The following is a 15,070-nucleotide window of genomic DNA, read 5'->3' on the forward strand; positions in this document are numbered from 1 at the left end:
TAATATGCAAGCTTCCTATCTGTAGATATTTTTAAAAACATAGTCATGATGTATGTGATTATTAGTAAATACATCAGTATTATAATTAGATATTTGGGTTTTCAGTTTAGAGAATTCATCATTTCACTGACATTAATGGAGTATGTTTACCTTGAATGGTAAGATTTTATAAACAGGGCTTCCATGATTTGGGATGTGAATGCTAAGACTTATACGTAAGTTAATTAGATGTGTAATTTGGTTATGAAGCCTTTTCTAAAATGATACCACCAGAAAATTAATAGATTAATTTTTTGAGACAATCATTGGTCTGGATTGGTTAATAAAAACTGTCTTAAGAGGTTTTCTTTTCAAATATTTCTAGTGTATTAATCATACTTGTTTTTGTGGAATGGGGGTAAACCACACCATTAAGAGAATAAAATGTAATTTGGAAAGAGGTAATTATAAGATTTGTTTCAGGCCCCAAAATATAAATAAAGATTGGTGTGGAATTTCAGTGTATGTTTCCTGCCCTTGTAAAATGTCTTTTTAAAAAAGCATCTATTCCTAATGGTATAATACACAATAGGTGAACTTTCCAAACATCATCTTTTTTTTAATGTCTGAGTTATTTTGTTTCTTCAAAGGAAGACATGAAGTATATAAATAGTATTTTTAATTTATTGAAGTTTCTAAAATGTGCAAAGCATGGTTTAGTGGAAATAGTATTAGATTCATTGGCTTGTCCTGCCTCTGCTGTTTGATATATTTTGGGCAAATCAATCACAATGGAACTCAGTTTCTTCAGCTGTATAAGGGTGGAATTAGATTATCTCTAAGGTCTTAAGTTCTTCAGTTTTAAGTAGAATTTAGTTGTAATGTCTAAACCTTATATGAGAAAATGGGCTTAAAATAACGTAATAGCCCTTAAAATAACTCATGTATGATAAGTTACATTGATACCATGAAGGTTTACTAGGTGTCATCCATAGAGGTTTCCTATAAAAACACGTAAATTAAATCTGCCACATTCTGATTATGGTAATGTTAAGATAAAATTATCTTAAGTTACCAATTTATTGAATATATGGAATTTTGTAAATACAAAAATTTATCAGTTAAACCGAAGTGGATGTAGTAGTGTTATCATTTCAAAGAGGTAAAACTGTTAGCTGTAAGGGAGCACTTTACCCTTAACTTGAATGAAAAAAGTTTATATAAAATTATAAAATTGAATTTCAAAGTATTAAATAGATTTTTAGTTTTATAGCAAAATAAACTGTAGACTCTATAACACGTTTATGGGTGAGACTATGGGGATGATCTGAGGAATATCTCACAACAACCATACATCGCATTATAGCTGCTGTTCCTCCAGTACAACTTGGGTTTAAGTGTCATTGGAAGAGCCTTTTATTGATATTTGTAGAGAAAAGTACTGCAAGCTAGTTTTGCTTATCTGAGCCAAACTAGTGGGTATTCAAGAGGCTTTTGTTTCCTATTGGTATTAAGGCAAATCACTGATTGCCTTTGTTGTTGAACTGAAAATGTAGTGGAGAGGCTCTGCAGCCCAGTGAGGGGAATCATTCAAAGAAAGTACATGTAAATCAAGCTCTTAGAACTTTAATCATACTTGCACTTTGCTTTTTCCTGGGATCTGTCACTCCAGCAGACATAACACATGCTAAATGTTCTTTTGTGCAGAGCTTTCTGCCTTCAGTTGGAGAGATGGTCATGCATCTTGAGAGAGGAGCTCTGAAGACAACTGAAAAATCTGCAACCACTCTTAGGAGGAGGTCAATATTTTACTAAGAAGCCATAAGAGAGAAAGACCATTACTGAGCAGTAAATTTGACTAATTCAAAGAACCCTTTACCAGTCTGATCCTGCCTGTTAAAAATGTATAATGATTTTGTTTGTCTTTGATGTTGGACATTTATCATTGTTCTTACCCAAGGAAAGGCTGTTACACATTTAGAAGTAAAATGTTAGGTTGCCTGTTCTAACCCTTAAGTGAAGTTTGCCTAGCCTGAGTGATTAACAGTTTCCTGCTATGTCACGTGTGCCCTGTCGGGAACATTATCAGGTCACTCACAGAAAACAAACTTTCAATTTAGACTTCTGGCCCTCTGACATTTGAGTGCCTTGAAATGGGAAACAATTCTCTTAGGGAAGAAGTGCTTCGGATCTTTTGTGATTGTAAGTTTTGGTCAGTGTCTTACAGGAGTGTCCTTGGGAGACATCTGTTAAATATGAAATAATTAGAGCTATACAGGAATAAAAGCTAGATCACATAGCTTGAAGTGGTATCATGACTGATGGCTACTTTGAGGTGGTCATACAGGAATAGACGGAGGATCTTGAAGTTAGTTTATGACAATAGAAACATTCTATAGTTTAACTGCATGCACAATTTGACATGTTGAGCGTGTAAGAGTAACTACAGTCACACATCTATAACACCCACCATCACTGCGACCATGATTAGTTTGGCTCTCGGAACCTTTCTGTTCGGGATGTTTTGCGGGAGGGACCGGAAGAGGTGGATCCTTTCGCGATGTGGGGAGGCCGCAAGCTGAGCTCCTCCGGGAGTCGGTTTTTAGGAGCGCATAGGTCGGCGTTCCGGGGCACACAGGCTGATTGTCCTCGCTTAACCACGTCGGCAGGTGAGTGTGTGCGTGGGGGTCGCTCGCACACAGCCCACGGCGCGGGCCGGCTGTTCTGCGCAGGCGCGGGCGAGGGCGGCGGGCTGTCTCGGGGCTCCGCGCGGGGTCAGCCAAAGACCTGTACGTTGGGTCCTGCGTCTCGCTGTCCGTTGAACGCTCGGCCTGGGCTCATACCGTCCCTTCCCCAGAGGCTGGGAAAAACAGCTGAGAACTAGCGGTCCGGGCCGAGGAGAGCGCAGCCTGCGGGCCGCCGCCATGTATCCAGTGACCTTTTGTCTTATTTTCGTTGAGCTACTGCAGGAGCCGGCCACCACTGTGCCGGCTGGAGTCTCAAGGTCATGTGCCTTTTTCCTTTGCCCCGGCGGGAAAAGACACCAGCTGTCTCATTGGTCGCCTTTTATTTGTGTTTTGTTTGCACGTATCTTGCCATGTTTCAGAATTTAAGGCAGCAATATTATTTTTTTTTAATTTTTTATTTTATTTGTTTATTTATTTATGGCTGTGTTGGGTCTTCGTTTCTGTGCGAGGGCTTTCTCTAATTGCGGCAAGTGGGGGCCACTCTTCATCGCGGTGCGCGGGCCTCTCGCTATCGCGGCCTCTCTTGTTGCGGAGCACAGGCTCCAGACGCGCAGGCTCAGTAATTGTGGCTCACAGGCCTATTTGCTCCGCGGCATGTGGAATCTTCCCAGACCAAGGCTCGAACCCGTGTCTCCTGCATTGGCAGGCAGATTCTCAACCACTGCGCCACCAGGGAAGCCCAGCAATATTACTTTTTGATGAATAGGTTAATTCAACACATTGTATTGGCAAATAAGATCAAGAAAGTAACACACCGAACCTGATGCTTGTAGAAGACAGTTTGATTATTTAACTCCCAATATTAACCAGAACATTAAATTCATTTATTACATGAAACTCATTTAACGAATACTGTTTGCCAGGCACTGGGAATTTTTAAAGAAGTGATACCTAAGGGTCTCTTTAAAAAAACGTCAGGATGGAACTAAGATCAGGTTATAAAGAGCAAAAACTGGGAAACTTAAAGGCCTCCAATAGAATTGACAAGTTGTGGGAGTTCCCTGGTAGCCTAGTGGTTAGGATCCCGGGATTTCACTGCGGTAGCCGGGGTTCAGTCCCTGGTAGAGGAACTGAGATTACGCAAGCTGTGTGGCCTGGCCAAAAACAAAAAACAAAAAAAAAACAAGAATTGATAAGCTGTTACTCTCAATAGAGTGAAAAATAGTGCAGCCAATAAACATGATTTAAATCAATGTGTAGCCACATGGAGAATGATTAGATGTAGTGTTAAGATTCTTAAGTTGCAGAAGACCTAAATAGACATTTCTCTGAGGAAGGCCTACAGATGGCCAACGGGCACATGAAAAGATGCTCAGTATTGCTAATTATTAGAGAAATGCAAATCTACAATGCGGTATCACCTCACACCAGTCAGAATAGCCATCATTAAAAAGTCTACAAATAATGCTGGAGAGGGTGTGGAGAAAAGGAAGGCTCCTACACTCTTGGTGGGAATGTAAATTGGTGCAGCCACTATGGAGAACGGTATGGATGTTCCTTAAAAAACTAAAAATAGAGTTACCATATGATCTTGCATTCCCACTCCTGGGCATATACCTGGAGAAAACTCTAATTTGCAAAGATACATGCACCTCAGTGTTCATAGCAGCACTATTTACAATAGCCAAGACATGGATGCAAACTAAGAGTCCTTTGACCGATGAATGGATATAGAAGACGTGGTATATATACACAGTGGAATATTACTCAGCCATAAAAAAATGAAATAATGCCATTTGCAGCAACATGGATGGACCTAGAGATTATCATACTAAGTAAGTCAGACAGAGAAAGACAAATATATCATTTATATGTGAAATCTAAAAAAATGATATGAACGAACTTACTTACGAAACAGAAATAGACTCACAGACATAGAAAACAAACCTATGGTTACCAAAGGGGATAGTGGTGGTGGGGGAATAAATTAAATTATGAGTTTGGTATTAACATATACACACTAATATCTATAAAATAAACAACAAGAACCTACTGTATAGCACAGGGAACTCTATTCAATATCTTGTAATAACCTGTAATGGAAAAGAATCTGTCTGAATCACTTTTCTGTACACCTGAAACTAATGCAACATTGTAAATTAACTATACTTCAATTTTTAAAAAGGTAAAAAAAAACCCTTACAAATCAGTTTGTATTATGAACTTGGAGATATATAGTGAGAATAGAGATACATCAAAATTTTAACAGTGATTATCTGAGGTGGAGTTGGTGATCTATCATTTTATCATTCGTTATATACTTTTCATAACTTTTTTCAGTAAATATGTCTTTTATAATCAGAAATTCGGAAAAAATACAGTATAAATATTTCCAAATTTTGGAAGTGAGCATAGAAGGAATAAATACTTGGGATGAGGGAAACTTCTTAAACAAGATATTTAGGGAGCTGTCTTGAAGTTGTCCAGTTTTAGAAGAAGTTGGAGTGGCCAAAGGACCGGCTTGAGTATCTGTGAGGAGGTTTCTAGGAAACTGCGAGGTGTTCCTTGAAAAGTACAGTGTGGATGGAGGGCTGGAAAAGAGGGCAGAGAATGGCCAGGGATAAGACAGACTTTTTAGGCCATGACAAGTACACGAAAGACCATGTACACCTCCTGGGATTGACTTTATCTTCAGGACAGTGGGAAATTACAGAAGGAACAACATACTCAGACTTGTTTTTTAGAAATAACACTTGGCAGCTATGTAGACAGTGGGACGGAGGCGGACAAGACTAGGCTCAGGGAGGCCTTAGAGCAATCCAGACAATAAATGATGAATGCTGGAACCACGCCATTGGCACGGTAGAGGGCTCGTTCACTGTCAGCATGGTACCTGATAGGTGCTGATAAATGACTTTTTGAATAAATTAAGTGAAAAATGTCCCCATTCCTTTAAAATTTCAAATACCAGAATGATCACAGATTCGAGGTAAAGAAGGAATTGGTAGCATTCTATTAATACGAACTTGATGAGTTTCTCTCAGTTATGGTGAGGTGGATTTTAAGGCTCTTAAGAATTCTGGCCATACTGATGACTGAGGGACTAATTTTCCAGAAATAGGGGAGGTGAGAGGGAGATTGGGGTCATCACTGACCAGAGAGCAAGGACTGTGTTGAAATCTTTGAGGCTCAATTTCATGATAATACCTTACACAGTTGACCCTTGAACAACACAAGTTTGAACTGCACCAGTCCTCTTAAATGTGGGGAGTTTTCTCCCAATAAATAAGTACTACAGTACTACACTGCCTGAGGTTGGTTGAATCCAAGGACGTGGAGTAGCAGATGTGGAGGGCCGACTGCAAGGTTATACCTGGATTTTTGACTGCACGCGTGCCTTGACGCTGCTAACTGCCACATTGTTCAAGGGTCAACTGTAAATCCTTATCTGTGTATCACAGTCTACATAATTCTCTGATATCTCATTTACCTACCTAAAGTCATCAGGGAGGTGATATTTGACCTGGGTCTTAAAAAATAATACAGATAGAAATGGTGGAAGAGAGAATAACTTGAGCTAAAGCCTAGAAGCACAAACTTTTTTTCTGAGGATGCTAAAATGAATTTTGGCCAGGCTGTGAGGTCCTATTAAACAAAAAAAAAATTTTTAAAACATAAAAAGCTCAGGAGAAAAATGTTCAGAGACTATGAAAAGACAAGACATGAAATATAAATGACCATTTGTCTTAGTCCATTCCTACTGCTACAACAAAATACCACAGACTAGGTGGCTTATAAACAAGAAAAATTTATTTCTCACAGTCCTGGAGATTGCAGAGGCCAAGATTCGGTGTCTGGTGAGTGCTCACTCCCTGGTTCATAGGTGAAGCCTTTTTGCTCTCTGGGGTCTCTTTTTATAAGGGCACTAAACCCAATCATGAGGGTTCCACCCTCAAGGCCTAATCCCTCTCAAAGACCCCCGCCTCCTAATACCATCCCCTTGAGGGTCAGGATTTCAACATGTGAATTTGGAGGATGGAGGAGACACAAATATTCAGACCATAGCACCATTAAACTTAAAAAAAGACACTTTTCATATTTTTTTTTTTCTTTAACTTGGCCTGGGCCTCACCTCTGCCCCACTCCTGAGATACAGAGTTCATTTAGCATTCCAAATGTTCATGGCATTGAACTGGGGGGCTTGGATGGAGGTAAAAACGAGGAAAGGGAAAATTTCTGTGTTTGTGGGGTTTAAGTTCTAAAATTGGAAAAATGTAGTTTTTTTTTTTTTTTTTAAAGAAACTACACTGCTCAAGATATTAGTCAAAAGAATTTTGGAGGACTTTTGGGAGGGGTCTGTATAACTTAGCATTTATCTTATAGTTCTATGAAAATATTCCAATGATAAAACTTTAGATTTAAAAAGTTATAAATATCAGTGTTGGACCATGTTTGAATTTTTGTAAGCTTGTAACTGATTTTTTTGCCTGTACCATTTCTTCCAGACATTAAAAATCATGACTTAGGCTTCTGATGGGTTAAAAAAAAAAAAAAAAAAAAAAAAGACACTTAACCTCACTCATGATAAATTAAAACTGTAGTGAGATACCATTTTCACCTATTGGATTAGCAAAGATAAAGTTTGATAATACACTGCATAGGTGACTATCAAAGTATTATCAGTGTGGGGAAACCAACACTAGAAACTCTTAGTTTCTAGTGAGATTGCAAATTGGTTCAACATCTAAGAAAGTAATTACAAATTTATAAATGCACATGCCAATTGACACAATTCTTGCGGTTTTACATACAGGTACTCTCAAAAATAAATTACCTATGTAATTCAATCTTATGTTTTCGGAATAGCAAAAAATTAGAAATAACTTAAATAAATGTACATTAATAGGGCACTGCTTAAGGCAGAAATAGAGACACAGATGTAGAGAACAAACGTATGGACACCAAGGGGGGAAAGTGGCGGGGGGTGGTGGTGGTGGTGTGATGAATTGGGAGATTGGGATTGACATGTATACACTGATGTGTATAAAATGGATGACTAATAAGAACCTGCAGTATAAAAATTAAATAAAATTCAAAATAAAATAGGGCACTGCTTAAATAAATGACGAGTTACAGCCATACAATGGATTACCTTGCAAACCTAAAAAAAAAGGAAGTTCTTTATGCTCTATTATGAAAAAAATCTCCAAGATACATTGATAGGTGGAAAGAGCAAGGTGCAGAACAATGAGTATACTGTGCTACATTTTGTATAAAATAAGAGAGAAATTGATACACAAAAATGAAATATGTATAAAATATCTGGAGGCTTACATGCAAATCTAGTAACATTGGTTGCCTGCAGAGAGGGAAGCTGGATACCTAGAGTCAGGGAGAGGAGGAGCACTTTGTAGTGTCCACTTTTATACTTTTTAATTAAAAATTTTTTATTTTGAAATAGACTCATAAGAATGTGCAAAAATAATACAGAGAATTTCCATATGCCCTTCACCCAATTCCTCAGTGATAACATCTTACATAACCATAATACATTGTCAGAGTCAGGAAATTGACGTTAGTATGATACCATCAACTAAACTACAGTCCTTCTTTGGATTTCACCACCTTTACATGCACTCATTGTGTGTGTGTGTGTGTGTGTGCATGTGTGTGTGTTACCACACATAGAGATTTGTGTAATAACCACCACAATCAGGATATGGAACTGTTCCACAATCACAGCGAAACTCCTGGTAATACTCCTTTATAGTCAAACCCTACCACCAACCTTAAACCTTGATCTATTTTCCATTACATTATATTATTATTTCCATTATAATTTTGCCATTTCACAAGTGTTATGTAAGTGGAATCTTACAGTATATACCTTTTGAAAAAATGTTTCTGCACTCAACATAAATACCCTTGAAATCCATCCAAGTTTTTGCATGTATCAGTAGTTCATTCCTCTTGATTTCTGAGTAGTATTTTATGATATGAATATGCCACAGTTTGTTTAACCATTCATCTATTGTAGGATATTTTGATTGATTCCAGTTTGGGGCTGTTATGGATAAAGTTGCTGTGAACTTTGATGTACAGGTTTTTGTGTGGACGTAAATTTTCACTTCTCTGGGATAAATGCCCAGGAATGCACTTGCAAAGCTGCATGATAAGTATATGTTTAACTTTATTAGAAACTGCTAAACTGCTTTTCATGGTGTCTGTACCATTTTACATTCCCACTAGCAATATATAAGAGATCTAGTTTTTTCATATCTTGGTCCACACCTGGTAATATCAGGGATGGTTAAATTTTAGCCAATTTGATAGGTATGTAGTGGCTTTCATTTGCATTCCTTTAATGGCTACTGCTATTTAACATCTCTTCGTGTGCTTATTTGCATCTGTATATCTTCTTTGATGAAATGTCTGTCTCTTTTTATACCCTTTTTATAATACCCACAGCCATTTTAAAATTGGATTGCTTATTTTGTTTTCCCGTGGGAGGTTTTTTGTTTTTCTGTTTCGTTTTACTTTTGAGTTTAAAGAGTATCTTTATATATTCCAGATACAAGTTCTTTATGGGATATATGTTTTACAGATATTTCCTCCCATTCTATGACTTGACTCTTCTTTTTCTTAACAAGGTGTTTTGCCAAGCAAAAGTTTTAAACTTTGGTTAAATACAATTTAATCAATATTTTCTTTTATGGATTGTGATTTTGGTGTCAGATGTGAGAACTCTGTGTGTAACCCTAAGTCAGGAAGATCTTCTATATTTTCTTCTAAAAGTTTTATAGTTTTGCATTTAGATCATTTTGAGTTCAGTTTTGTATAAGATGTGGGATTTCGGTCAAAATTTTCTTTTTTGTCAATGACGTCTAATTGTTTCAACACCATTTACTGAAAAGACCATTCTTCCTCCTTTGAACTGCTTTTGCACCATTGTCAAAAAATCAGTTGGGTGAATTTTTTTTTTTTTTCCTCTCTCTGGACACTCTTGTTGCATTGGTATTTCAGTCTGTCTCTCCTCCAGTACCACACTGTCTTGATTACTGTAGCTCTATGATAAGTCTTAAAATTGGGTATTTGATTTCTGCAGTTTTATTCTCCTTTTTAACATTGTTATATCTATTCTGTCTCTTTTGATAGAAATTGTGTCAAACATATAGATCAATTTGGGGAGGATTTATGTTGACTCTTCCAATCCATGAACACAGTATGTTTCATCATTTACTAGGTTGTCCTTGATTTCTTTCATCAGTGTTTTATATAAATTTTCAGCATACAGACTCTGAACATATTTTGAGGGATTTATACAACAATGGAAGTATTCTTTCTTGTACTGATTTTAAATAATAGAGCGTTTTGACTTTTGCTTTCCAATTGTTCATTCTTAATGTATAGAAACAATTGACTTTTTTGTGTGTTGAATTTGTAGTCTGTTACCTTGCTGAACCGACTTATTCCAGGAGCTTTTTATTTTTATTTTTTAAAGATTTCTTGGGATTTTCTACATAGACAATCATATCATCTGTAAATAGGGACCGTTTAATTTCTTCCTTTCCATTCTGTATGCCTTTTATTTCCTTTTCTTGCCTTATTGTACTGGCTAAGATTTTTAGTAGTACGTTGAATAGGAGTCATGAGAATGGGCATTCTTGCCTTGTTCTTGACTTTAGGTGTAAAGCAATTAGTCTATCACCATTAAGTACTTTGTGAGCTATAGAATTTTTATGGGTGTTCTATCAGATTGAAGAATTTCTCTTCTATTCTTAGTTTGCTGAGAGTTTTTAGTCCTAAGTGGGTGTGGAGTTTGTCAAATGCTTTGTCCACATTAATTAGTAAGCTTATGTGTGTTCTTCTCTCAACTATTAATATGGTAGATTACATTGATTGATTTTCTACTCTTGAACTAGTGTTGCATAGCTAGAATAAATCCTACTTGGTTATGCTGTATTTTTCCTTTTATATGTTGCTGGATTCTGTTTACTAATTATTGAGAATTTTTGTGTCTGTTCATGAGAGAAACTGGTCTGTGGTTTTCTTTGCTGTGCCATCTTTGTCTGGTTTTTGTCTGTTTTTTGCCAGAGTAATTTGTCTTCTTGGCGGATTCTCTCTCTCTTTTTTTTTTTAATTGAAGTATAGTTGATTTACATCTATATACGTAGATTTATATATAGATGTAAATCTATAGATTTACATCTGTATATGTAGGTTATTACATGTATATATAACCCATATATCCTATATATAACCTATATATCCTTTACAGGTTATTACAAGATATTGAATATAGTTTCCTATACTATATAGTAAATCCTTGCTGTTTTGTCTCTTTTATCATAACGTAATGTCCCTGGTAGTTTTCTTTGCTCAAAGGTCTACTTTGTTTAAATGTTTATTGAACAACTGAATGTTCTGCAGCAGAATAACTAGTTCATAAAGCAGGTCCCTGTGTAAGTTGGAACATATAAACTGGATGACTGTTTATTTTAGGAGATATATATGTCTATAAGTGCACATTTTTTTTCCTCTGTAAAATGTGTTGAGCATACGTATAAATCCATTTCATGTAGCTAACATGAAAGTGACATAATTTGAACTGGTTTTGATAAATAATCTCAAAATTAACACTACCCTAGTTTGTGGGAATTCCCTGGTGGTCCAGTGGTTAGGACTCTGTGCTGTCACTGCTGAGGGCCCAGGTTTGATCCCTGGTTGGGGAACTAAGATCCCACAAAGTGCATGGTGTGACCAAAAAAAAAAATTACTCTAGTTTAAAAGGTAATGTAGTTTTAATTTGAATATCATTTTTTAATAATTTTGTGCAGCATAATGTGTATGTAAAAACAAATGGCATGAAAAACTTTACCATAGGCATTACTTATTTTTGATGATTATTATTTCAGAAATATCTGATTGGAGTTAGATGGCAGAATGCAAGATTTTTGTTTTACAATTTAAAGTAAAATCCAAAATTAAGGGAAAAAACCCCTTTTGTTTATCAACTGTAATATAAGATTGCTGTATAAAATAGTTTCTTCAATTGCATGCATTTCAGGGATTCATACTGTGCAATGCTTTCTCTAGACATTTAATTTTCTTTTTTCAGCTTATTCAAAAAATCAGCTCAGTTGGACTCTACAAATTAGACCATCGGTTTTCAGTGAATACAGAATCATGTGTTTCAAATCCTATAGCATGACATTTGCCTGCCTGAATAGGATGAAAAGTTACAGGTAAGTTTATTCATTACTGTGGCAAATATTCACATAATTATGTGCAATAATAGTTTAGTATCGATTGTGTTTAATAAACTTTGTCAGTATAGCTCATGTGGTTTGATTAAGGTAGCTTTTATTTATTTAAATATTCTTATTTTTCCAACAACTTTTAAATTTGGGAAATTTCAAACCCACGGAAAATTTGTAATATAATATAAATCCAGTGCATGCCTTTCATCCATATTTAGTGATAGCTTTTATTTTTAATGCAAGACTATATTACTCAGAGAACTACTTTTTACTTCCTCATAATATCCTTATGACAGGACACAAATGACGCAGTGCTTAAATCGTAAATGATTTGGGTGCAACATAAATATAAGGTGGTTAAGTATACATTCTAGATAGTAAGATTGAATCAAAGTAATATCTTTATGTATTCATATATTAGAAACCAATTTCTAACTTTGTGAAAAATATTGCATTGGTTTAAGGTATGAGCTCTGTTTTCCAAGTGCATGCTCTACTTATAAATGAACTGGCTCTTTTAAGATTGGATGTCTGTAAAATCATTCTTAGTCAACTGAGCAACCACCTACTGTTAACTATTGTAAGTTAGTCCTTTTTAAAAAAATTTTATTTTATTTATTTATTTAATTTATTTTTGACTTCGTTGGGTCTTAGTTGTGGCATGTGGGATCTTTTGTTGTGGCACACAGGCTTCTCTCTAGTTGTGGTGTGCAGGGCTTTTTTTTTTCCTCTCCAGTTGTGGCGTGCAGGCTCCAGAGCACGTGGGCTCTCTAGTTGAGGCACATGGGCTCAGTAGTTGCGGCGAGGGGGCTTAGTTGCCCCGTGGCATGTGGGATCTTAGTTCCCTGACCAGAGATTGAACCCACATCCCCTGCGTTGGAAGGCAGATTCTTTACCACTGGACCACCAGGGAAGTCCCTGTAAGTTAGTCCTTGATTGCTGAGGCTTTGCATGAAGCATGATAAAGAGGGTAATATTCATAAGATAATATTAAAGAAGAGTGATATTTAACTCTTAAAAGGATATTAAGTAATCAATATAGAATGTACTCTATGTAGCTAAGAAAAACGTAGTAAAAATTTAAATGGCATTACCTTTGTTACTGTAACAACCTCTTCTCTTTTACCCAAGAGCCTCTGGAGGATTTTCCTATCATGTACTCTGACATGGGACTTGGTGTAGTGTCTGTCTGATCCCCATTTAGTCCCTGTTTGATTCCATTTGATTAAAAAAAATATTTACGTGAATTATATACTTTTCTGGGCCTTCTCCTTCAGATTATTTATTTGACAAATGTTTCCCAAGCACCGTGTTTTAGGAACTGTGCTTGTCACTAGGAATAAAATGGTTAGCAAGACAGCTTACGTTCTAATGGAGAGACATGATCAACTAATCACGTAGGCTCACAAAGAAGTACAGTTGTATAGGAGTTAAAATAGGAGAGTATTAGATGACGTTCCATTTAAACTAAGGTCTAAAGGATGAGAAGCAATTAATTAGGTGTGTAGAGGAGGGAAGGGGGGATGCGAGAACAATGTTCCAGGCAGAGGGAATGACATATCCAAAGTATCTGGGGAATGATCAAGCATGGTCAATTCAAAGAACTTAGAGAAGGCCCACGTGGCTGGAATGGGGAGGACGAGGAGAGTAGTGGGAAGTGACTTTGGAGAGGGAAGAAAATGCGGACCAAATAATTCAGAATATTTTATGCTATGCTAAGGATTTTGGTCTTTTTCCCACTGTCACTGGAAAGCCATGGAAGCATTTTAAGTGGGAAAATAGCATGATCGTATTTATATTTCAAAACAGTCACTTTGGGTGCATTGTGGGGAACAGATTAGAGGAGATGAAGTCGTAAGCAGGCCAACTAATTAGAAGGCTAGGACAATAGTTCAGGCAAGAGATGACGGGAGCTTGGATTAGTATGATCAAGCAGTAGAAATGGAGAGAAGGCTGAGGCATCTGAGTTCAAATCCTGGCTCCACCACTTAATCTCTCTGAGCCTTCCTTTTCTTGTCTGTGCACTAGAGATAATAATAGTACCTACCTTATGGAGTTGCTGAGGATTAAATAAGATGACATATGACATATAGGGATTTCTTAAACAAGCAGTACCTGGCGTTTAGTAAGTGTTCAGTAAATAGTTACTACTTCTACTACTACTACTACTACTACTACTACTATGTGACCCAAAAGGCCAAGTTTTATAAAGTTTCATTTTTGTTGTAACTTACTTCGAAAGCAAATTAATTTGTTTCATCTGTGACTATATATATATATATATATATATATATATATATATATATATATACACACACACACATATATACATATATATTTATTTACTTATAAGCAATGTGATTATAAGAAAACTTGTTTTGAAGCATCAAAAATAAGCGATACATGTATTTAGAATCTAATAAATTGCAAATTAGAATATCTTTCTACTTAATATATCCCATGTTACATTTTATTAAATGGCAGTTTTTGCCTGGCTCTTCCTTCTGACCTCTTAGACTCCCTTGGACAAGACTGTACAGTACTTCCTGGACCACTGTAGACAGCAGTGAGGTGAAGACCTTCCTGGCCTTGGCACACAGGTGGTGGGACGAGCAAGGAGTATATGCACCTCTTCACTCTATGAACGACCTGAGGGTTCCGTTCATTAGGTAACATTACAGAAATTCTAGGTCTTTTAAAATACAGCTCTTTTCAATAATTCATTTTCTTTCGAGTTCATTTTTCTCTCGGTTTATGCCTAGGTTCAAAATGCTGCATTTTAAATTTGCTTTAGAAATTAGGGAGATTCTCTTCAATGTCCATTGTTTGATACTATTAATTTTTTAAAAAATATTTTTAAAAATTTATTTTATTTATTTATTTTTGGCTGCGTTGGGTCTTCGTTGCTGCACATGGGCTTTCTCCAGTTGTGACGAGCAGGGGCTACTCTTCATTGCAGTGCACAGGCTTCTCATTACCGTGGCCTCTCTTGTTGCGGAGCACAGGCTCTAGGCGTGTGGGTTCAGTAGTTGTGGCTCACCGGCTCTAGAGCGCAGGCTCATTAGTTGTGGCGCACAGGCTTAGTTGCTCCGCGGCATGTGAGATCTTCCCGGACCAGGGTTCGAACCCATGTCCCCTGCTCTG

At 36.7% G+C, this 15,070-nt stretch overlaps 1 protein-coding gene and 1 long non-coding RNA gene across 6 annotated transcripts in view; one reads left to right on the forward strand and one right to left on the reverse strand.

Moving 5' to 3' along the window:
* Positions 1–2,501: 2,501 nt before the first annotated feature.
* COQ3 (coenzyme Q3, methyltransferase) overlaps positions 2,502–15,070 on the forward strand; it is a 35,687-nt gene continuing 23,118 nt past the window's right edge. For 4 of the 5 annotated variants that reach the window (XM_082475361.1, XM_082475362.1, XM_082475363.1 and 1 more), the window contains exons 1-3: positions 2,504–2,648; positions 11,785–11,911; positions 14,443–14,595. In XM_082475361.1, coding sequence (XP_082331487.1) covers positions 2,540–2,648; positions 11,785–11,911; positions 14,443–14,595 — 389 coding nt within the window. In that variant the 5' untranslated portion in view covers positions 2,504–2,539. Of the gene's footprint in view, positions 2,649–11,784; positions 11,912–14,442; positions 14,596–15,070 lie in introns of all 5 variants that reach the window. The other variant, XM_082475364.1, reaches the window with a different exon arrangement.
* LOC309667231 lies at positions 3,101–8,697 on the reverse strand. The gene is made up of 2 exons (XR_014267643.1): positions 7,234–8,697; positions 3,101–6,755 (listed from the first exon to the last, which is right to left on the reverse strand). It is a non-coding gene; the product is annotated as an uncharacterized lncRNA (long non-coding RNA).

This window comes from Balaenoptera physalus (assembly GCF_965194825.1).
Source record: "Balaenoptera physalus genome assembly, chromosome: 9".
Taxonomy (NCBI): domain Eukaryota; kingdom Metazoa; phylum Chordata; class Mammalia; order Artiodactyla; family Balaenopteridae; genus Balaenoptera; species Balaenoptera physalus.